At 40.9% G+C, this 22,116-nt stretch overlaps 2 protein-coding genes across 5 annotated transcripts; both read left to right on the top strand.

The window, feature by feature from the left end:
• Window positions 1–16: 16 nt before the first annotated feature.
• Window positions 17–14,477, top strand: hspa4a (heat shock protein family A (Hsp70) member 4a). The gene is made up of 20 exons (XM_086098338.1): window positions 17–137; window positions 255–410; window positions 1,884–1,941; window positions 2,020–2,160; window positions 2,881–3,003; window positions 3,374–3,473; window positions 4,344–4,477; window positions 4,555–4,799; window positions 4,875–4,951; window positions 7,354–7,505; window positions 7,579–7,685; window positions 8,349–8,482; window positions 8,723–8,904; window positions 11,114–11,191; window positions 11,337–11,486; window positions 11,803–11,928; window positions 12,023–12,130; window positions 12,236–12,355; window positions 12,563–12,724; window positions 13,838–14,477. Exons 2-20 carry the CDS (start codon window positions 304–306, stop codon window positions 14,042–14,044), a joined length of 2,511 nt encoding a protein of 836 aa, XP_085954464.1. The 5' UTR covers window positions 17–137; window positions 255–303; the 3' UTR covers window positions 14,045–14,477.
• Window positions 14,478–16,404: 1,927 nt separating this feature from the next.
• On the top strand, window positions 16,405–22,060 carry rnf14 (ring finger protein 14). Of its 4 annotated transcripts, none has more exons than XM_086057707.1 (9): window positions 16,405–16,481; window positions 17,370–17,525; window positions 17,774–17,904; window positions 17,968–18,151; window positions 19,425–19,786; window positions 19,858–20,086; window positions 20,962–21,134; window positions 21,221–21,351; window positions 21,441–22,060. In XM_086057707.1, exons 2-9 carry the CDS (start codon window positions 17,378–17,380, stop codon window positions 21,499–21,501), a joined length of 1,419 nt encoding a protein of 472 aa, XP_085913833.1. In that variant the 5' UTR covers window positions 16,405–16,481; window positions 17,370–17,377; the 3' UTR covers window positions 21,502–22,060. The 4 variants fall into 4 exon arrangements, with proteins under 4 accessions (XP_085913833.1, XP_085913832.1, XP_085913830.1 ...); XM_086057706.1 differs by having other exon boundaries at window positions 17,968–18,160; window positions 20,965–21,134; XM_086057704.1 differs by having other exon boundaries at window positions 17,968–18,160.
• The last annotated feature ends 56 nt before the right edge of the window (window positions 22,061–22,116 follow it).

Below are 22,116 nucleotides of genomic sequence, written 5' to 3'. Positions count from 1 at the left end.
GAAAGATCCAGAAGGCTGTTTGTGGCAAGAGCCAGATCTCGCGATACCTGGCGGCGGCGAGACTTGAGGGAGACCACATTGAGACTGCAGGCAGACAGGCAGCCAGCACAAGATCCGATCGGAGGCACCGGTCAACGGTGAGGATTATGACTGCAGGTTACCTTAGCCCAACTTAGAGAGCCTTGAAACTACTTGGCTGGACTTTTACATCATTGTCTAACCGTAGTCGCACGCGTGATATATTGTGAATAAAGCACAGGTGTACGTAACGTCATCAGTGAAGTTTGAAGACTCGTCTGGAAGATGTCTGTGGTGGGATTTGACTTGGGCTTTCAAAGCTGCTATGTAGCCATAGCCCGAGCGGGTGGGATCGAGACCGCCGCCAACGAGTTCAGCGACAGATGCACACCGTAAGTTCTTGTCACTGAGTTAAGATTCATGTCAATTATCAGGGGAATATATATATATATATATATTTTTTTTAATTCATAGTTTGCATCACCGGTGTCTTGGTAGTAATGTCGCACGTGAACGCAACGTTTCTTCCGACTCGCTGCTAGTAGCTAAACTTGATTTCTCATTCAATGCTTTAAGTAACCATCCTGGTTTAAAGTTTAAATGAACGTTTATCACTTCAAATATTGTCCATGCCTGAAATGTGGCTCGCATCGTGTTCACATAGCAACCACGTTTGCCCACTCGCGCTAGCTTTGTTAGCCAAGATCATAGTTTTTTTTTTTATTAACGGTACAGTCGGGAGGTTGAATTCAATCACCCTGTGACCACGGGCGGGCGGCGCGCTTCCGTTGACTAACACTTGGTGGCTCAAGCACCGCCCAGTCGGTGTGTTCTGTTGTAACATGCCGCGCTACCAGTAGGCCATGCTTGTTGGAAAATTCTAGAATATACTTACGGAAATACTGTAACTTTATGTCAATATTCAATTTGTTTTGCTTGAAACTTTTAGATTTGGCAGTAATTCTGCGTTATTCGTCATACACGGCACTCTGTGATATTTGTTGATGTTTTTATCACTGTAAAAGTGACCATTAATTGGAAGAATTAGGTATTGCTTTAATTGAAAAATAAAATAATATACTTTAATAATGTAACATTTGGGCATACGTATGCTTTAATCATTGAGAACAATGTTGGAATTCTCCAAAAAGTAAGATTTGAAAGATTCCGTTTACTAAAAAAACGAACAAACAAACAAAAAATACTCCTTGATAGTTAAGTAAATTATTATATTACTGTTGCTTGCTGTAGTAAGTTTTTATATAAATTGAAGAAATATACCCCAAAAAAACAGTTAAGTATATGCAAAAAAAATGTAAATCCAATTTATTGATAAATGAGTAAATTGAGGGATAAAAGTCATCAGAGATTTAATAAAACAAATATTTTATATGTAACTTCAGGCTGAGAAAATGTAATAAAAAAAAATGTGAGTAAACAAACGCATGCACACAAAGGAAACATCCATCCATCGTTTTTCTCTACTATTAGAAAATTGGACCAGCACCTGTCGGGCTTGTTTCCTGAGAGACATGACCGCTCTTTGACATCACACTCGCCACACTTGTGTTTGACATTCGTGTTTTTCCGCGATGACAAGCGTGTTTTGACGGCGGTGGACTCGTGCATGCCACTTGATGAGGGTTGACAGGCCTGTGATGAGAAATGTTTGTGTTAAAGAAGTATTATGATGTGATGCTTGTACAAAAACAAACAAAGTGAAACAACCTTATCATGAGGCATACGTTACAGACCCACCTGCAATACGTGGAAACCAGTAATTGAGACGTTATCAAAACTGCTTTGAATAAACGATTTAGCGGGTTAACATATTTTGTTGTAAACGAACTTGAATATATTCTCAGGTCAGTCGTATCATTTGGACCACGAAATCGATCCATAGGAGCTGCTGCAAAAAGCCAGGTGAGAATTCCCTCTGGCAAAACTACACACGCAGTGATCCGTGTCATGTTCATCCTTTGCTCCCTGCCCTGCGTCCAGGTGGTGACCAACTGTGAGAACACGGTTCAGGGCTTCAAGCGATTCCATGGCCGGGCCTTCTCCGATCCCTACATTCAGTCGGCCAAGTCCAACCTGGTGTACGACCTTGCGCAGATGCCCTCTGGGTCCACTGGTATTAAGGTGATGTTTGTTAAAGTGTCTTTTTTTTAGTTTTCATGTTTGGGTTGGCAGATAAGCATCTATGGAAGACAAACATCTAAAATATTCTACAACTCCCAGTTAACTCATTCAGTGCCATTGACGGCTATAGACGTCAAAAATTCATTTGAACTATTTCTATTAGTTTTCCACTTTTGTTAATAAGAGTATGAAAACCTAAATATATATATATATATATATTGTACATTTAGAACAGATAGAAAATTTGTGATTAATCGTGAGTTAATTATTGAAGTCATGTGATTAATTACAGTGAAAAATTTTATTCACCTGACGCGATTTAAAAAAAAAAGAAGAAAAGATTATTTAAAAAATTGGGGCGTCAAGCGATTAAAATTTTAATTGTAATTAATCGCATGACTTCACTAGTAAACTCACGATTAATCACACATTTTATATCTGTTCTAAATGTACAATAAAAAAAATTGGTTTTCACATTCTTGTTAACAAAAGTGGAAAAAAATGTTTAGCTAATAGAAATAGTTCAAATGAATTTTTGACGTCTATAACCGTCAATGGCAGTGAATGAGTTAGTTTACTCTCTGTATCTGACACCCGAAACAAAGAGGACTAAAGATTGTACAGTATATTTAAGCCGCTGAAGTCCCGCGCCTCCATTCATCCAGCAGGATGTTTTTTTTCCCATCTTGAGTGCTAATTGAAAGCTTTCCTGAATGTCAGGTGATGTACATGGAGGAAGAGAAGTTGTTCAGCGTGGAGCAGATGGCCGGCATGCTGCTGACCAAGCTGAAGGAGACGGCCGAGAGCGACCTGAAGAAACCAGTGGCCGACTGCGTCATCTCTGTAAGCAACTACGCTTCGTTCGTTACCACCATAGAAATTGAGAGCGAGAGAGATAAAAGATGTTTCCGGGGTGTGTAAATAAATACGTTGCCAGCTGTCCTTCTAGCTTGGAGCTCTTCACACTGTATACCTTCAAGTGAGATGTGTTGTTGTTTGACTTTGACTGTCATCTGTGTAAGTTTCACAATTAGCCTTTGTAAGCCCCTCCAAGCCCAAGTTAGACTTTTTAGGTTGCCCCCCTTTTCTACTGCATAGCTTGGCTTGGCTAATGCCACTTTTTCAAACAGCCTTGTTTTCTGGCAGCCCTCGTTCTCCTGTAGGAAAAACCGCCACAAGTGACAAAAATAAACAGCTACGTTTCCCTCCACAGGTTCCCTGCTATTTCACCGACGCAGAGAGGAGGTCGGTCATGAATGCCGCCCAGATCGCCGGCCTCAACTGTCTGCGGCTCATGAACGAGACCACAGCCGGTACATGGACACACACCACGCACCATATATTAGGACATCTTTATTATTACATTGGAAACACTCATGGTATCCCCCCTTGTATAATCTGGAGTTTAAGGTTGTTCAGCGTGCGCTCTTCACCAGTATCTTTAGTTTGGTTTAAAACAAATATATATATATTGAAAAAATGTGTCATATATTCCAATATGAGTATAATAGTAGCATAATTGTATAATCCAATTAGAAAATTGAAGAATGTGTGAAGAGGAGGAGGATTGGTGTTTTGAAGTTTGTGTTATTGATGTTGATTTGGGTTTAGGTTTCACTGATCATGGTCCCACCGTATCAAGAGATTTCTAAAAAAAAACATGAAAAAAATGTAATGTAAATTCCAACGTGTGGTAAAGGTATTTTAAGTCGGACTTATAAAGTGTTGCGATTTGGATATGGTGTCTTTATATCAGGCTTTTCACTTAATGGGTCTGATCTGCAACCCCTGTGATGAACAGGGATCACTTTTGTAATTCATTGTGAAAGCCAAGATACATCCTATATTTATTAGTCGAGTAGCAGTTAAGAGTTCCAAATGTTCTGACTGTGGATTATTTCAGTTTTCATTATTTTAAGTGGATGAAAATGGTTTGCAAAGGCCTGAATGGATGATGTGATGTTTGCCTGTAATGAGAGCAAATGTTTGAGCGTGTAGGCTAAATGCTGCTGTTGAAGATGAGTCACCACGTCATGTATGCCACTCTGGTTTGACCGCATAGTTTCGCTGACATGCAGAAACCTTGATTTATGCTTTTCCATACACACCACTTTTTTTGCCTTGTGAGAAATGAGGGAAGATGGTGATGATATTTGTGCGGGATATTTGTCTGTGTCCTGCAGTGACTCTGGCTTATGGCATCTACAAGCAGGACCTGCCAGGTCCAGAAGAAAAGCCCAGGATCATCGTGTTTGTTGATGTGGGCCACTCCAGTTACCAAGTGTCCGTTTGTGCCTTCAACACGGGAAAGCTGAAGGTGACTATTCAAGTATCGCAGGTGCGCCGTCACGCAGATGCGCCGGTCCCTCAAATGTGAAGCTCTCGTCCTTCCAGATCCTTGCCACGGCGTTCGACTCGGAGCTGGGCGGGAAGGACTTTGACGGCATTCTGGTCAGCCACTTCTGCCAGGACTTTGCCAAGAAGTACAAGCTGGACGTCAGGTCCAAGCCTCGCGCGCTGGTGCGCCTCTACCAGGAGTGCGAGAAGCTCAAGAAGCTGATGAGCGCCAACTCGTCCGACCTGCCGCTAAACATCGAGTGCTTCATGAATGATATCGACGTGTCCAGTAAGCTCAACAGGTGAGATGCAAAGAAACTACCTGTGCGTTACCGTCATCCCTAATAATGAACGACCTTTGTGTTTGGTGTCCACAGAGGTCAGTTTGAGGAGAAGTGTGCGGGGCTGCTGGCCAAAGTGGAGGCCCCCCTGCGGAGTGTCATGGAACAAGCAAGTGAGTGAATATCGCTTTGATCGTGGCTGGATTGTCCATCATCAGCGTGTGTACATTCTAGGGCTGGGTTTAAAAAATAGATTAATCGACATCGATTCGATTTTCCTTTTCAAGCCATGAATCGATTATTATATATATCTTTTTTCCCCAAAAAATTGTTAAGAAAATATAATTTCAAGGCCAATTTTTTGGATCTTACTGTTTTGTTGAAATTTACTGTTCACATGAATTTTCTTACATTTATGAAAGACCTGACTTATTGTACTTTAAGACAATTGAGAATTTTTTTTATTGATATTTACAATTATTGAATTAGATTATAAAATATTTTCATTTCATCCTTGCTGATGTCAATGTTTGTGTAACATGTACTTGACATTTAAGAAGAATTGATGCGCCATAATTAATCAATATCGAATTGAATTGAAGTGAATCGAATTGGAAACAATCTAAATCGAATAGAGATGCACGATAATATTGAAGGCCGCAATTTTAAATGATTCAGATAAACCAGATAATATAGAAATCAGCCGAAAATAATCAACGTGCCACATTGGTCCATCTGTTGTGGTTGTTGCTCAAGTTGTGCTTAACTCCTCAACCCGTCCTCTCTCCTATGGTAGTGTCGCATATTTATGACATCATAATGCGCGCGACCTCGTGTTCACAGAAAGTGCATCATGGCGACATTGCAGTCGCCAGTGTGGGCTTTCGTTACTGTCCTGTTATGGAAAATAACCATTTAACACGTATTAACGTAACAAATTTTCTTTAACAATGTGCTTTTCACTTCTTGCACATGATGCAATATCGAAGTGACCTTGGCTGATAAGGCTGCTCGATACAGACTGCTTGCTTTCCTGTCTTTGCTGACCCTCCCTTTCTCTTACCGAATGCTCTGTAAGACGTGTGTATATTTGAAGCTTCAAATATAACGAAACCCAAAGGACAAATTATTTTATTAATCTCACCTATGTAGTGATTATATGGGTTGCCGTAATGGCTTAATGAGAAATTTAGATGGTACTGAGGAAGTTGTAATTTCCTCAGCAACCTCTGGGGCACCACGTTGACTTTGCCTGTTTGTAGGAGCAAAATAAACGATAAAAATCCTATTATCAAGTATTCATAATCTGAAGTTGCTACTTTAGTTAATCATGGAGTTCTTTGCTTTCATAAGAGAATTAATAATCCACTCAGTAAACACAAATGATTCGGCAGAAATTGAATTTCGAGACAACAAATTTATTTAGTAAACACACACATTTATCGGTCACAGCCTAACCTATTAATGAAACGGAATAAAAATGAGAATCAAAGATAAAAAGAAAACTTGCAACCTAACTAACTAAGAGGAAAAAAAGGGGTAGGTGAAAAAGGTAGATGGGGGATAAAGATGGAAACGTTTGACCTGTCAATTATTTTATGTTTGAATAAAAGCGTTGCACCAGTAGTATATGGTCAGATTGCAATGCAGGCGCAAATCACGGACTGGTTCAGTCGCACGGGAAAGAGAGAGAGACTCGAGCGTCGATCCTCGGTTGAATGCTGGAATGCTGCCCGGGAGTCTCTGGCTGCTGGTCGGTGATGCACGCGCGGCGTGGAGGTCGGCAGGGACGCGCGTTGTAACTCAAGTCTGGGGCTCAAAGAATTATGTAGACTTCAGATTAATTAGGGGCGGCAGGATTCTTGAGGATAACCGATAGTGACCGCTGGAGAGGACTGTTGTACCATACAACTTCCAAGGGGCATTGTTTCCAAAAAAAACACATGGCTAATTCCTGTGGATAGGCCAGACCATAAAAGTCTGGGGACTGCTTATCAGACAGGATTTCAGGTCTGTCGGAACTGTGATATGCGTTTCCTGGGGGTTATAAAACAAAGTCAACTCAAAGTCCTTTTGAATTGAAAACACAGAGTTAAGACACGCACAGACATTCCCCAGGGGGAAATGTTTAAAAAGGCACGTAAAATGAAAAAAATTGAGGGTGACGGGCAATATTCGTTACACCGAACTACTGAAAATTCCACAACACTCCCCAAAATGTTATACTCGCAGTTTTTTGTTGCATTTTTAAAACATGACTGTTTTGAAGCAGAAATATCAATCAAATTCAGCTTCATGGTGCTTTACACAATGTTTCTATGTATTTGCACGTTAGACTTATAGTAGGATTCGGATTTGTATTCTAGTTAATTTTGCAAACAATTATCGGTTTGGTTATTGACATCTGCACTAAATTATTGGTTTATCGTATCGGTTGAAAATAGCATTATCGTGCACCCCTACTTGTGAATCTAAATCGAATCGATTGAAGAAATTAGAATCGATACCCAACCCCAGTACATTCGTGTCAGTCAAGAATTGAGGTGCAAGTTGGTCTTGTTTTTCCTGTGGCCAGAGTTGAGGAAAGAAGACGTGTACGCGGTGGAAATTGTGGGCGGGGCCTCCAGAATTCCCGCCATCAAAGAACGCATCAGCAAGTTCTTCGGCAAAGAGCTGAGCACCACGCTGAATGCCGACGAGGCCGTGGTCAGGGGCTGCGCGCTGCAGGTACTCCACAAATACAAATTTCACGTCCTGCCGTGCCCATTGAATCACAAGCCATTTTTTTCTTCTTCCACAGTGTGCCATCTTGTCTCCGGCCTTCAAAGTCAGAGAGTTCTCCATCACCGACGTTGTCCCTTACTCCATCTCTATTAAATGGAACTCGGCAGCGGAGGAAGGGCTGAGGTAAGATAAAAATGTTTTGATTACGTTGATCTGCTTTCAGGATCATCCAATATTTGATGACGTTCACACGTGGACATCATATTGCGAATAGTGGTTAGCGTTTCAGCCTCACAGTTCTGAGGTTGTGCGTTGGAATCTCACTTTCATTGAAGATGAAATTGTGTCAGTTTGAGTATGAATGTTTGTTGACTGGCAACAAGTTCCAGGGTGGAGCTCACCAAAGTTGGATCAATTGGACGTTCAGGACATGGGCCCAAAATGTAATCTCCATTATTGACCATTTTATGACATTCGTTAATATTCAAAAGAAATTATGGAAAAGTACAAAGTAAAGCTTTAGAAAAATGGTTTAATAAGTACAAGTCCAATAATAAGTCTACATGTGTTGCTTACAATTTGACTGAGGAACCTTTATTGCCATTTTTTTTCAGCTTTTTAAAAAAAAAAAATTATGCACACTTGTATATAGGTTACATACATGAAAAACAAATCTATGAAGAAAATGCAAAAAATAAGGCTGGGTATCAAATCTAATTTTCTCAATCGATTCGATTTCGATTCTTATCAATTGACTTTACTTCAATCCAATATTGATTACTTATTCTCAGCCTTTTCTTTTTACATTTCATTGCCTTGACCTACTCTCGCTTTTGTCGTTGACAGCGATTGTGAGGTTTTCCCCAAGAATCACGCCGCTCCCTTCTCCAAAGTGTTGACCTTCTACCGGAAGGAGGCCTTCCTTCTCGAAGCGTACTACAACAACCCCAAGGAGCTGTCCTACCCCAACACCTCCATAGGTGACGTTCGCCGGCCAGGTTGCTTCAGCAATCACACGAACCGATGATGAGAACGTTGATGTGGATACGATTCAATATGTCTGCAAATGTTGTCGTATTTGCCATCCAAAGTGGAACCGAATGACTTCCAAAGTGTTAATTTTATTTGTTTATCTTCCCACATTGGCAACACTTCATGCGTTTGGGACTCTCATCAAATGCTGGCTAACTCACTGCCCCCCCACCCCCCTCCACCCACAGGGCAGTTCCTGATCCAAAACGTGGTCCCTCAGACGACCGGAGAGAGTGCCAAGGTGAAGGTCAAAGTTCGAGTCAACATTCACGGCGTGTTCAGCGTGTCTAGCGCTTCCCTCATTGAGGTGCTGAAAGCGACGGACGGAGAGGAGCCGATGGAGACCGAGCACCCGGTGAAGGATGACGAGGTATGTTGATTTTGACGAAAGGCCGCACAAAATTGACCCATCAGAACGCTGCGCTTTTTTGTATATCGCGGTTCATCGGTCACATTCTTTTGTTTGTACTCTACAGTATACTAAATGAAGCTCCTCCTCTCGTTTCAGCATAGTCCCATTGCTCCAAGCAATAGTAGTAACTTAGTAGTGTTAATTTCCTCAACAAAAACTAAACAAAAATAATTTCGTCAACACACATTTTTCACCGGACTAGACTAGACTAAAACCTTCATTAATAACAAGGACTAAATCAGTATGTATTTTCGTCAACTAATAAAGACGAGATGAAAATGTACTTCACTTTTAGCATTTTAGCTAGCAAGCGGGTGCAACATGCACAAATACATGGGACAGACAGTCGGTGGATTCGCGGTGAAAGGTTTAAAAAATAGTTATAGTAACGTAACATTAATCCAACGGCTATTTACATTCCAACAACAATGTTAAACCGACCGTTAGCTAATGCTAGCTGACTTGCTAGCTCGTAGCATGAGCCATAGTAGCCACTGTAATTGTGTGTCAAGTTGTCTTTCATCCCCAAAAAAAGATAAATGATGTGAAATAGTTTTAGATCTGAAATGTTCAACATAATCTGATGACACACCCAAAAAATACAGGGGTAATAATGATTGTCCTGACTAAAACGTTGATAGTTTTTGTTGACTGAATCTAGACAAATAAAATTGTTTTCTAGGACTAAAATAAAGTCTAAAATGCTAGATTTATAGTCAACCTAAAAATTTACTTAATAAAAAACTGATGAGGTTGACAAACTATGACAAAAACTAACAAGCGTGATTGAAACTGGACTAAAACTGAGACTACATTTAAAATGGCTGATAAAATTAACACTATAATTTAGTAATCATTTATAATAGACATCACAAAGCAAAAAAAAGTCTGCTTTCTAGCAAGTAACCAAAGATTTAAAAAATCCACTAATTTAGCAAATGCTGGGTTGTGAATATGTGGAGGTTCACTGTATACTTCTTGTAATACCTTGCTTGTATGTGGGAAGGGAGTCATCGATGCCGTTTTCAGACGGTTATTGAATGCATGAGCACAACAAGCACACACACTCAGTAGCTGCTTTCAGCCACAGCTCGCGGCCGGAGTCTCACACAAGGACTATCCAATGTTATTATTCCTGTACTATAATTCCTGCAACTTTTTGTGTGCAAATGACTCTGTCAACTTTGACCCCTCCCCCCTCTTCCATGTTGGTGCCAATTTATACAGAACAGTGGCAACGGGAGGAAAAAGTGACAAAACAAACGGTGGCTTTTGCAGGCAGCGTAAAAGGGACCAGACACTCGCTCTGGCTCGGCTCTTTTTGGTCACACCCACCTTAACACTCACTTTTGTCATTATTATGGAATGTAGCAGGCAGGTACAAGGGAGTTTCCTTTGTTTCTCTGAAAATGCTTCTTGGGTCGTCGCCATGTAACCTGTGTTGGGCTACTTCCAAAATTTATTTTATTACTTGAAAGTCAATTGCTTAAAAAAAATATATTTTCAGTCCTGCTAATATTCACCGTGGCCTTATTCCATAGTAATATTAGCTTGACATTGTATATTGCCCAAACAATCATTCAACTTGCGGCCGTCAATAATTTAAGTCGTACAATCGAATATTTTTAGAATCGATTCATATATCAATTATTCAATCGACTAATCGGATTAATTTTAATTTTGTATTAAAACGTATTACGAAAGCATTTTTTTCCAATTGCTGTTTATTAACTGTTGATTGGTGTTTATTTCATACTTTGTATTTGTATAGTGATTTAAAAAGATAAAACTAAAAACAGATGTTTGCAAATGTCTTATTTTGATTAAACACAGAAGATAATCAGTCTTCTTTCATGAAGGACTACAGAAATCAGTGAACAATTACTGTTGATATGCTGGAAATCAGAGGATTTGAACAATTTCAAATTTAAAAAAAAAAAAAAGGCTCCAAATGATTGCCCAATAGTAGATTACGTGTTGATTAATCAATTAATTTTGACGGCTCTAAATTTAAGACCTGTTTTTGCAAGATGATTTGCACCTCGCGTGTACACTGTACGAGCGACATCACGATCGGGGGTGCAGCTAAAACCATCTCTTTTGGCCAACAGCACAATATGTGGAAGAGGTGGCCCATGTTTACATCATGTTTTTGTCGTCACCTCAGAGCAAAATGCAAGTAGACCAGGACGATCCAAAAGCAGTCCCTGGGGTAGACAAGAAAGGTGACACAGAGGAGATGGAGGTAAAAGTTGTTGACTTGACTCGCTCCAAAGTAAACACAATTGGGACAAAGGATCCAATCAGATTGCTCGTATACCATGTACAGCCTGTAGAGGGCGTAGCATGTGGGGATCGCTCTGATGTTCTTTCCCATGGCTGATTTTCAGACGGCCGCGGAGGACGGCAAGCAGGAGAAGAAGAACGAGCCTCAGGCAAAGAAGCCCAAAGTGAAAACAAAGACGCTGGAGCTGCCCATCGAGACCAATTTGTACTGGCAGCTGTCCGCTGACGTGCTAAATATGTTTGTGGAGAATGAGGTAAGGTTCTGAAAAAGCACCCGGCATGTCCAACATGCACTCAAACGTCGTCATGCTCGCTCTTAGCTGTACTTGTTTAAATTTGCAGTACAGCCAACTTTACTTTCATGTTTTTTCTCATTTTAAAACAAGACTTGACATCCGAAACCATGCAGTGTTTTTTTTTTTCTGTAAAATTGTACCACTTTGAATACAACCGAGTAGAACGGCTTTATTGTCATTGGTGCCGAACCGACAAAATTGGAGTAAAGGAAACTGGATGTGCGCTGACTTTGTGGCCATTTTCATCACACACTGATTGTGGTCACGGCTGCAGGGCAAGATGATCATGCAAGACAAGCTGGAGAAGGAGAGGAACGACTCCAAGAACAACGTGGAGGAGTACGTGTACGAAATGAGAGACAAGTTGTTCGGCCCCTTGGAGAAGTTTGTCACTGAAGCGGTAAGAAAATATTAGTAAAAAAAAAAAAGAATAAATCTCACAACTGCTTTTGTTGCATTCCATTTTCCCAGCCGTGACATTTCCTGTTTTGCAGGATCGTAATTCATTCTCATTAAAATTGGAGGAGACCGAGACTTGGTTGTATGAGGACGGAGAGGATGAAAAGAAGCAAGTTTACATTGACAAACTGGCAGAGCTGAAGGTATTGAAAATATTTTGTCAGTAGTGATGTCGCTTGGGGGGTTGGTGCTTGATAACCGTCGAGCTTACTCGATCAAAGAATGAAACTGTGTCATCTTGGCCACAGATAATGGGCCAGCCAATTGTTGAGAGAGCCATGGAAGCTGAGGAGCGGCCGAGAGCGTTTGAGGAGCTGGGCAGGCAAGTCCAAATGGACATAAAGATCATCAACGCCTACAAGGCAAAGGTAACACTCTACTAAAGTCACTTCATTCCACTTCACAAGTCGGGGTCCATTCATCTTTTGCATCTGTTGTTCACTGCTTACATGCCTGCAAACCGCTCAGCTAGTTTATAATCATTTTATTAGACTTTTCTACCAATTGGAAATGCTCGTCACTTTTTCAGTGTGCAGTCACGTTGCCATTAAAGGCTCTCGTCGTCTCGCACACAGGACGAGCAGTATGCGCACTTAGACGAGCTGGAAGTGACCCGCGTGGAGAAGCAGGTGAACGACGCCATGGCCTGGATGAACAACAAGATGAACCTGCAAAACAATCGGCACCCGACACTGGACCCGGTGGTCAAAGTCAGCGAGATCCAGGCCAAGTGCAAGGTACGCGAGCCATTTCACATTTCAACCTCCAATGTGGAATAAAATGTGTTCCACTAGGGGGACCGTCTATCCTTTAATCCAGTCCGTCTCAAATAAAGCCCCCCCTCTTTTTATTTTGGTGTAATTGCACATCCAGTACAGAGGGGGGCAGCGGCGCTCTCATTGTCAGAGAATGTGCAAGAGGTATACTTTACTTACAACAATTTTATAAGCAAATGATATCATTTATAGACATGAAGGAGAGTTGGTGGGGAGGTCACAAAATAATTTCTTCCCTTTTGGGTGCTGGCGTAACAACAAATAATTGAGAAGTTGTTGGTTTTTTTCGATGTAAGTTTCTAGGTATTATTATTGATGAACATTTAACATGTAAAGCGCATATAAAACATGTAAAATCTAAGGTATCCCAAACTGTAGCCTTTTTACACAAGGTTAAAGAATCATTGAACAAGAATGCTTTGTGATTGTTATATAATTCATTAATTGTTCCATAACTGACCTATTGCATTGAAGTGTGGGGGTGCACAGCCAAAAACCTACACTGAACCCATTTTTCTTTTACAGAAACATGCTATTTATGTCATTTTCGGTTGTGGATACGGAGACCACACTAATCCGATATTCAATATTAAAATAATGTACAAAGCCCATCATGAAATTTTAACAATTAACACGCTAATCCCAAAAAAATTTTTTTAAAGAGAACGTGAATACAAATTAAGAGGATCAGATATTTTTTCCAAACCTAAATACAGAACGATGTATTTCAACTCAAGGTGTTTGTTTGTGGAACAATCTGGATTATAAAACTAAATTATTTCAGTACATTTGTGTTTTTAAAAAATGTATAAAAGCACAATTATTGGAAAAATATATTTAGCACAAGGTCATTCTATTGAATTATTTTGTTTAATTGTTACTCTGAAAGCGTCTTGACTGTTTGCTGTCATTTATTTTGTGTTGACCTTTTGTGTGTGTGTGTTGATTTGAGGCATATATCACAAGTTATTCTTCTTTCTGTCCCTTTTCATTTCTTTTTGTGTTAAAGAATGAAAGATTACTATAAAAAATATATATATTGAATTGAAGCCCAGCATCGTTCTTTCTCCACAGGAGCTTTACTCGGCGTGCAACCCTGTGCTGTTCAAGCCCAAGCCCAAGCCCAAGGTGGACCCGCCAAAGGAGAAGACCAACAACGGGCCCACCAACGGGCAGGACGGAACGACAGAGGGCCAGCCCCCCGACTCGGACAAAAACACACCTGCAGACTTGGAGCAGAAAACGTCAGAAAACAAAATCCCTGAAATGGACATTGACTAACTTTTTGCGCTGTTTTTGCCCCGAGTTTGTCACACTTGTGAGGATTCGGCAGCATTTCCATAATCAGTACTGCTCATTGACTTGTTCTGTTTCTTCATGACTACAAACTAGTTTAAAATCTGTATGTGTCACACTGGGATACGTGAATAAGTTTGCAGTATATCTTGTCAAATTGAAGAATCTGGAATGTATCGTGCGTTTTAATCCACTTTAAGGTGATTTTTTTTTTTGGTTGGGGGGTATTTAGATTTCGAAGGACAGACTTGTTTTTACCGACTTCAAATGCCTACAGCTTATCATCCCGCCGGATTTCATTTGTTGTATGACTTTTCTCATGAATTTTGATGTATGCTTCTTCACTGGTTGGTTGCATTCTTTCTACATAATGCTCGCCCAGGTGTTGTCATCAAAAATAAACCTCAAGGACAATGGTCATAGTTTTCATTTATCTGAAATTAGAACTTATTAATGCTACATACATTCCAATCACCACCGTGTGACAAATGTAACTTTAAAATGTGTTTTCTATTTAAAATTTCAGACAATTCCAAGGAGTCGTAACATCTGAATGACCTTTAAAGGAATACTTTTGAAAAATGATCTGGCTATTCTGTGGAAATGGTTAATTTTAACTCTTCCCAATTTATGTTGAGCGATTATGATCTTATATCACTTTTTATGAATATTTTTGCATTAAGCACAGTATCGGCCGTTTTGGACATTCACGTGATCACCGTGACGCGTTGCTGTCGTAAAGCACGCATATATGACATGGCCGCTAATACCAAAGACACTCACGAGGAATGATTGCGTCCCACGGTAGATATTAAAGGAGTAATTACGCCCTACAGCAAAGAAGCACATCTTCAAAAGCAGTGCAGCTACAGAGGACTCTCCAAAGATGTTTGTCCACAGCCAAAAGCAGGGATGAAAGTGGCTGATAACAACTCATTCAGCCCGCCGGCTCATAGCAAATCGGAGTTAGGGACCGTCTACAAGTTGCATGTAGCAGAGGCTCAAATTACCAGTCAAGTCACTATTTACATTGTTCACTCTGGAAATATAAGTTGCGGACGGTTCCTAACTGGATGGTAAACATCCGGGTGACTTTTACTCTACAGGCCATGCTACATGTTGTGTGCTAAGCACCATTTTAGCCCCCACCGCCCCACCCCCACACCCCCACACGGAATGACATGAAACCTGATGTGCTGAAGATTTTACTCTAATCAGAATTGGCGCAGTAATTGGGATAGAAGACGGCCCTTTTCTTGCCCATTACGTCAGCAAACTCCCATTCAAGTGAATGACGGCAGCTGTCGTCTACGCACGGGAAACGTCATCACGGTCACGTGACCACAATAATGGTGTTGCACACGTTATGTTTTTTTTGTTGATACTTCATCGGTTTAAAAGAAAATTCTGAGAATAAGATGCCAGAGATATTTGCACTTTTATTCTTTATACACAATGCTGGAAAATTAGTTCTTAGTGGTGTGTTCTTTTAATCGAAATTGAATCCATTTTTGTCAGGCTGAAATTGTACTGAGTGGGTGACACTGCCACTAATGTAAACGATTGTGAGAGAAGTACCCATGGAGATCCACATAAGCAGAATTACAAATTCATTAGAATATCAAGGAAAAAACAATAAAATAAAATGTACACACGTGATTTATAACGTAAGAATACTAGGCTAAAACTAGCCTATGTATATAATGATTCTATGAGTTTCACTTTTTGAATTGCACATAAATAATAAAATAATTAAATATGTTTGTGAGCTTTAAAAAATATATAAGTTTACTTTTATCCTAATATGGTCTAACAGGGTGGAAGAAAAAGTAAGACATAAAAGTAATATGCTCCTACAATTAAATAAATAAATTTGATTTAAAAAACAACACTTTTTGCCCTACTGACATACTATTTTTAGGGAGACTAATTGTAACCAAAAAGAAGATGCATTTTTATTTATTTTCATTAATTTCATTATTATTTTCATTTTCATTCATGCAATTTGCCTTTCCCAAAACAAACTATTGCAACTGGAGAGAAAAAAATCCCATGCAGTATTTTGTTTTCATGTTAAAATGAAGACCTCATTTTACAAGCACTATTTAATGAGTATTTTTATGAGGCTGGAAAACAGCCATTTATGACCAATGTCTGTCCCGTCTGGGTTGGAATTGCAATTTGTATCATAGAGTTGTTTTAGCATCAAAATCAATCTTTCAATTTTAAAAGACATTAAAATCTGTTGTTAAAAATTCGACGAGTAAATTCACCTGTACAGTTCAGTTTGTGTATTTTTTTTATTTTATTTACCTGCGACGGTACCTCCAAGCCTGGCGGGGTCGCTGCCTGCAACAATCAGGTAGAGTAACGCTATCGGAACGGAGCACAAGTCTACTGTACAGCGTTTGGCACTTTTAAGGTAAGAAACGTGTTTTACCCACTTCTCACTTCTTTTTCAGCGTGGCATCAAGTAGACTTTTTGATGTCTCGCACACACGTGGGAAGGGAAAATGTCGACGCTATGACAACAAGTTAGAGAAGCGCTGGCCGAGGTCGGGCATGAGCAACTGTTTACGTCAGTCCCAGACGAGGAAGGCTAGCGTTAGCTGCTGGCAAATCGTTTTTTCCCCCCCTCTCCAATAATACCACGCACCCGCTGTTTATACTTTAGGTGAGAGTTAAACCACTTGGGTAAGGTAAGTAAGCTTCAGGTTTTTTTTTTTGTTAAAATAAAGTAAATTAGTGACATTACGTCACGTGAAAATGACGTCGGCTGCCATGGAGTTGACAAATGTGCACTCGTGTACGTCATTGCTCCTCTGTCGGTTTGTCTTCCCGTGTTTACTTTCCATGCGCAACAATACTGTGTGTTTTTTGTTATTCCAGCTGTTAATAAAAACGACTTGCGGCTAAAATTTGTTCACCAAATAATTGTCAATATATATTGTCTTTGGGGATAAAGAGGTGATGGATGTGTGGCCCATCCAGATCTGTATAGTGAGGACAAGGTGGAAAGGAATAATTAACCTAAAGTCTCCAACATATATGTACATAAGCTATAACATTATCCTGACCCTTTGTAGTAATTGAACTTGGTATTCACATTTTTTTAAACAGGCATTAGAGGAGTCAAAAAGTCCCCAAATAAGCGAGCAAATTGCTAAGTTTGTATGCAAGCTCCTCTTTGTTTGCATCCATGTACTTAGTTTAAGCCGTGCACGTCAGGAGGGAGAAAAATAAATATTTCATTTTTGAAAAAAAAAAAAGATTAACCAGCCAGTCCTAATTACTACTGTTGTTTTATCAGGAATGTAAATGTCTCAGGACAAGGCAGACCAGGAGGATGAGCTCCTTGCCTTAGCAAGTATCTATGAGGAGGAGTTCCATCGAGCGGACTCTGCCCAGGGGGGGGAGATCCAACTCTGCGTGACGCTTCCCCCCGATTTCAAAGTTGTCATCAAAGGTACAGTGAGAGCAAAACTATTGACTCAATTGAGCCACTGACAACTACAGTGGGATAACTCCAATTTAGTCGTTTTTTAGCAAATGTTTATGTTGTGCAATATTAAGACTCCAAGTCCAAACACCTGTCTGTCTAAATCTATATTGATATTTTAATTTATGAAAGTTGAGGGAAAATGAATGATGACAAGAATGGACTTATCACATTCAAATGTTATTATACTTCCGCTTCTCTCCAATCTTTTGCAGGGGAGAAGCAAATCGAATATAAAATCAGCTTCTTGCCGCCTTTGGTTCTCAACTTTGAGCTTCCTGAAGACTATCCATCTACAAATTCGCCAATATTCACCGTCAGCTCAAAATGGATGACCAGAGGACAGGTGTGATGCATAATAAGAATATGGCGGCAGACCATTTTATTTATCATTATTCGTTGTCGTCAGATGAGCGCTCTGTGCCGACGTCTGGATGAATTATGGGAGGAGAACCGAGGCTGCGTGGTTCTCTTCACGTGGATTCAGTTTCTCAGCGAGGATGTGCTGGACTTCCTCAGCATTCAGTCGCCACTCTTGGTCAGCAGGCATGAAAGCAAGGCGAGCAGCAGGAAAGCCGACTACGCCGCCGCAGGTGTGAATGGTAGGCTGCACGTATGAAAATTCCTAAAAAAAAATTTTTTTTTTTTTTTTTTTGCAGAACTGTTCAAATTTAAACTTGAATGCAATTAAAAAAAAAATAGGTGTAATTAATTTAAATATATATATTTTAATTAATACTTTTTTTTAATCTGCTCTGGCAAAATGGTCCCCATGTCAGGTGGATTAATGTGGAGATATTGGACAATATTAGACAGTTGGACATTATTTGTCGATTTTGAGATTTCTTGACAAATAACCTCCTTGAGGTCTCTAGTTTCATTTCCCAACAGCACAAAAGTCAAAATTGTAATATAAGTGTATGAAAATAAGCAATTATTAGACAGTGTGCAAACTGTGCATCGTAACTAGGAAATGTTTTTAGCTATAGCTGTTAACTAGCTTGTTTAAAAACAATCCGAAGTGTGGACCGCATTTAAGCAAGAACATACCATAAGGTTCAACAATAAAATAACCAAACTTTGGCTGATGCCTCAGAAGATGAATTGTAAGCTTAATGTGATATTCAAAGTTGAGGCTGATGTCATCTGTGGAGAGGTCAAACTTCCAAAACTTTTAAGGGGTTCAAATCTCGGATGCTGGCCTTACCTGCGCTTGGAATTCCTTTAACACCACAATTTTTTTTTACGAGCGATTAATGACTGCCCCTTGGAAAGACTGTACTGGGGGAATTCCAGTCAATGCAGCAGACACGTTCATGTCAAAATTTTGCTGTAATACATGTAATAATAATGCACATATTTGTGGAGATTGACATGTTACTTCATGTTAAAGTTTAGATAACTCTTAATATGAAAATAAAAATGCACTGAGCTGTCAAGGTCTTACAAATGCAATTATGCCATCTAGTGGCAAAAAAATTACCTTAACACAAATTAATATCACACTTTTTATAGTAAATCTTTTTAATTTTAACTAAATTTTATGAATTATGAAATGACTGTAGCAATGACTAAACTATGCAGCCATATATTTCTACTAGTTTAACATTTCCCCCCCACTTTTATGTTAACAAGAGTATGAAAACTCAGTTTTTTTTATTGTACATTTAAAACAGATATAACATTTGCGATTAATCGTGACTATTTAAGTCATGCGATTAATTACGGTTACAAATTGTAATTGCCTGACTCCCCTAAAGTGTAAACACAATATTGAGGGGGAACAAATGCAATAAAAAAAAATCATTCAGCTCTAGTGCTTCTTACAACTGCCAAACTTTTTTCTTTCTTTGCAATTTTGTTCAGGCGAAGTGGGAAGTCCTTGCGATAGCTGGGAGAAGAAGAAGACTAAGACGAAGAAGAAAAAGTGTGAGGCCCCGCCGGACCCACGGGCCGTGCTGTCGCTGGACACGCGCGCCGACCTCCTACCTCATCTGCTGGACTTTGACCAGGCGCAACGGCAGAGAGTGTTTGACGCCACGCCCTTCTGCTGCGCTATTTGCTTGACGGAGAAGCGCGGCGCCACCTGCCTCTGCTTTAAGGAGTGCCAGCACGTCTACTGCAAATCCTGCATGACAGAATACTTCCAGATCCAAATACGAGACGGCAACGTGCAGTGCCTCAATTGCCCCGAGCCCAAGTGCTCGTCTGTGGCCGCGCCCATGCAGGTAGCACGCCGCCGTCTACTCGCCGAGCATGCGGTCGGTTGTTAACGTTTGACCCGCCCTCGCCTCGCTAGGTCAAGCAGCTGGTGGACGAAGAGCTGTTTGCCCGCTACGACCGCCTGCTGCTCCAGTCCAGTCTGGACCTGATGGCCGACGTGGTGTACTGCCCCCGCCACGCGTGCGGCACGGCCGTCATGGTGGAGCCCGACAGCACCATGGGCATCTGCTCCGTCTGCCAGTACGCCTTTTGCACGCTCTGCAAGATGGGCTACCACGGGGTCTCGCACTGCAAGATCCCCGCAGGTAACATTTACTCACATCCGTCTTGCAATCCTCATCTACCCTCAAGCTCTCCAAACTTCCATCCCGACTGTAGTTTAGTTTAAAAGTCACTATTTTATACAAATTCATAAAAGTGTGAATTATTTAGTGGTGAACTAATAAATTACAAGGATTTTTACGCTTGCGCACTACGATGCACATTTGCATGCCAACCACCAATTACTACCAGTTATTATTTGGCGCGAGCGAGCAGGAGGAGTTAGCCAGAGCGGCTAACAAGATGCTAGTAAAAGCTAGCGAGAGCAAAGCAGAGGGAGACAAGCGGCCCGAGACCGAATGACGGGACTCGGCTGACGACCACCAGCTGTGGAAGGTAAGCGGCGGGCGGTCGACCCATTGGCTCCGACAGCAGCTGCAAGTACCACTGGGGCTAACTACGTTCGCCAACTTCTTTCAACTTCGGGTATCCGTAGCAAACATATGGTCTGCCAAACATGTCAGCCTCCCGTCGGACACAGCGCCACCTCTGTGATATAATTAGCCATTACTGCACCTACCATTATATAAAACAAACGTGTGTTGGTGTGATAAAACATATTTTTGGGAGATCAGTAGTGGGTTGTTAAAATGAATAAATTAGTTCACCATTAGATGGCGTATTTACAAAGTTTTACTGCTAGATTTGTTTGAGTTTAATAGGCCATGCTGAATGAGCATCTGCTTGGTCAAACAAGTGTTGTTGATGTTTATTATCACTCGTGCTCACTAAGCTTAAGACTCACAAGATTTCCTCCACTTGGTTCGATTTTTTATTTTTTTGAAATTTGGTGTTGATCTCCGAATGCTTCCACTTCATGTCTCTTCTTTTTTTGGGGGGTGGTGGTGGTGTGGCACAGAAGAATTGCGCAGCCTTCGAGACGAGTATCTGTCTGCCACGGCTGAGGCCAAAAAGTTTCTGGAGCAGCGCTTTGGCAAGCGGGTGATACAAAAAGCGGTGGAAGAGTCTTTTAGCAGAGATTGGCTCAACGACAATGCCAAATGCTGCCCTTACTGTGGCACCAACATCCAGGTGAGGGGTGGTGCTTCCCCTGTTGGTCGCGGGCTGCTACTACACCACACTTGCTCCAGATTCTGCGACATCCTTTTTGTGTGTAGAAAGTGGACGGTTGCAACAAAATGACGTGCACCTCATGCCGCCATTACTTCTGCTGGCTGTGTCTGGGCCTGCTCAACAAAGCCAACCCGTACAGTCACTTCAACAACCCACACTCGCCCTGCTACAATCAGTGAGTCACGTCCTCCTCCTCACGCCAACACGCCTGCCTGCCAACATTTTGTGCTAACGACACACTCCCCAATGTTTGTTTGTTTGCAGACTCTTCCAGGGTGTGGATCTGGATGAAGACGAGGCCTTGTGGAGTGACGAAGAAGACTGACGGCTGTTGTTTGTAGTGCTCCCCGCCCGCCTGAATGCACTTTAATCCTACACCTCAGTCGTTTTTCATCTTTTGATTCTTGCGTCATCAGACACTTCATTAGGTACACCGCATAATGACGTCCAATCGGTTGTTTAGAAAGCACTTAGCCTTTATTGTGGTAGCCTTTTTATGCTGCCTTTTATAAAGCACATTCCTAAATTGGTCCCCCAAAATACAATTAAATGTATTATTGCACATGATGAGAATATTTGGCTTTATCTGCTTTTTGTCAGACTTTCCCATGAGATTTGCCGAGTGGAATCAAATGTGCTAGATTGCAAACGTCAATATAGACGGCGCTAACCGACCATTAATGATCACGCTTTCAGGATCGCTTTTCAAATATCGGGATGTCACAGTGGTGTGTCCAGTGAAGTGGCTGAGTGCTACAAAAAAATGTCCCGCTCATATATTTCCTTTCAATGTCATTTGTTGACATAAATACGAGTGGGAGGAGTTCAAACGAAAGACAATGTTGAGTTTTACTGCCACAAAAGATGGTTGTCTCAAAACAAAACATCAATGAGTTGACTCAGTTAAAGGGGGAGTCCATTTTTGGAGGGTCTTCGTCTG

This window comes from Leptonotus elevatus, chromosome 16 (assembly GCF_054856555.1).
Source record: "Leptonotus elevatus isolate MCC_2025b chromosome 16, RoL_Lele_1.0, whole genome shotgun sequence".
In the NCBI taxonomy this organism is placed as follows: Eukaryota; Metazoa; Chordata; class Actinopteri; order Syngnathiformes; family Syngnathidae; genus Leptonotus; species Leptonotus elevatus.
Note: the sequence above shows the minus strand (reverse complement) of the source record. Positions and strands in the feature narration are given on the sequence as shown.

Bases quoted from the DNA above. Each gene is read 5' to 3' on its own strand.
- hspa4a (XM_086098338.1), top strand. From the start codon at position 304: ATGTCTGTGGTGGGATTTGACTTGGGCTTTCAAAGCTGCTATGTAGCC. The intron at 4,952-7,353 runs GTGAGTGAATAT...TCCTGTGGCCAG, and splicing joins GAGTGTCATGGAACAAGCAA to AGTTGAGGAAAGAAGACGTG. The intron at 8,483-8,722 runs GTGACGTTCGCC...CTCCACCCACAG, and splicing joins CTACCCCAACACCTCCATAG to GGCAGTTCCTGATCCAAAAC.
- rnf14 (XM_086057704.1), top strand. From the start codon at position 17,378: ATGTCTCAGGACAAGGCAGACCAGGAGGATGAGCTCCTTGCCTTAGCA. The intron at 18,161-19,424 runs GTAGGCTGCACG...AATTTTGTTCAG, and splicing joins CGCCGCCGCAGGTGTGAATG to GCGAAGTGGGAAGTCCTTGC. The intron at 20,087-20,961 runs GTAACATTTACT...GGTGTGGCACAG, and splicing joins GCACTGCAAGATCCCCGCAG to AAGAATTGCGCAGCCTTCGA.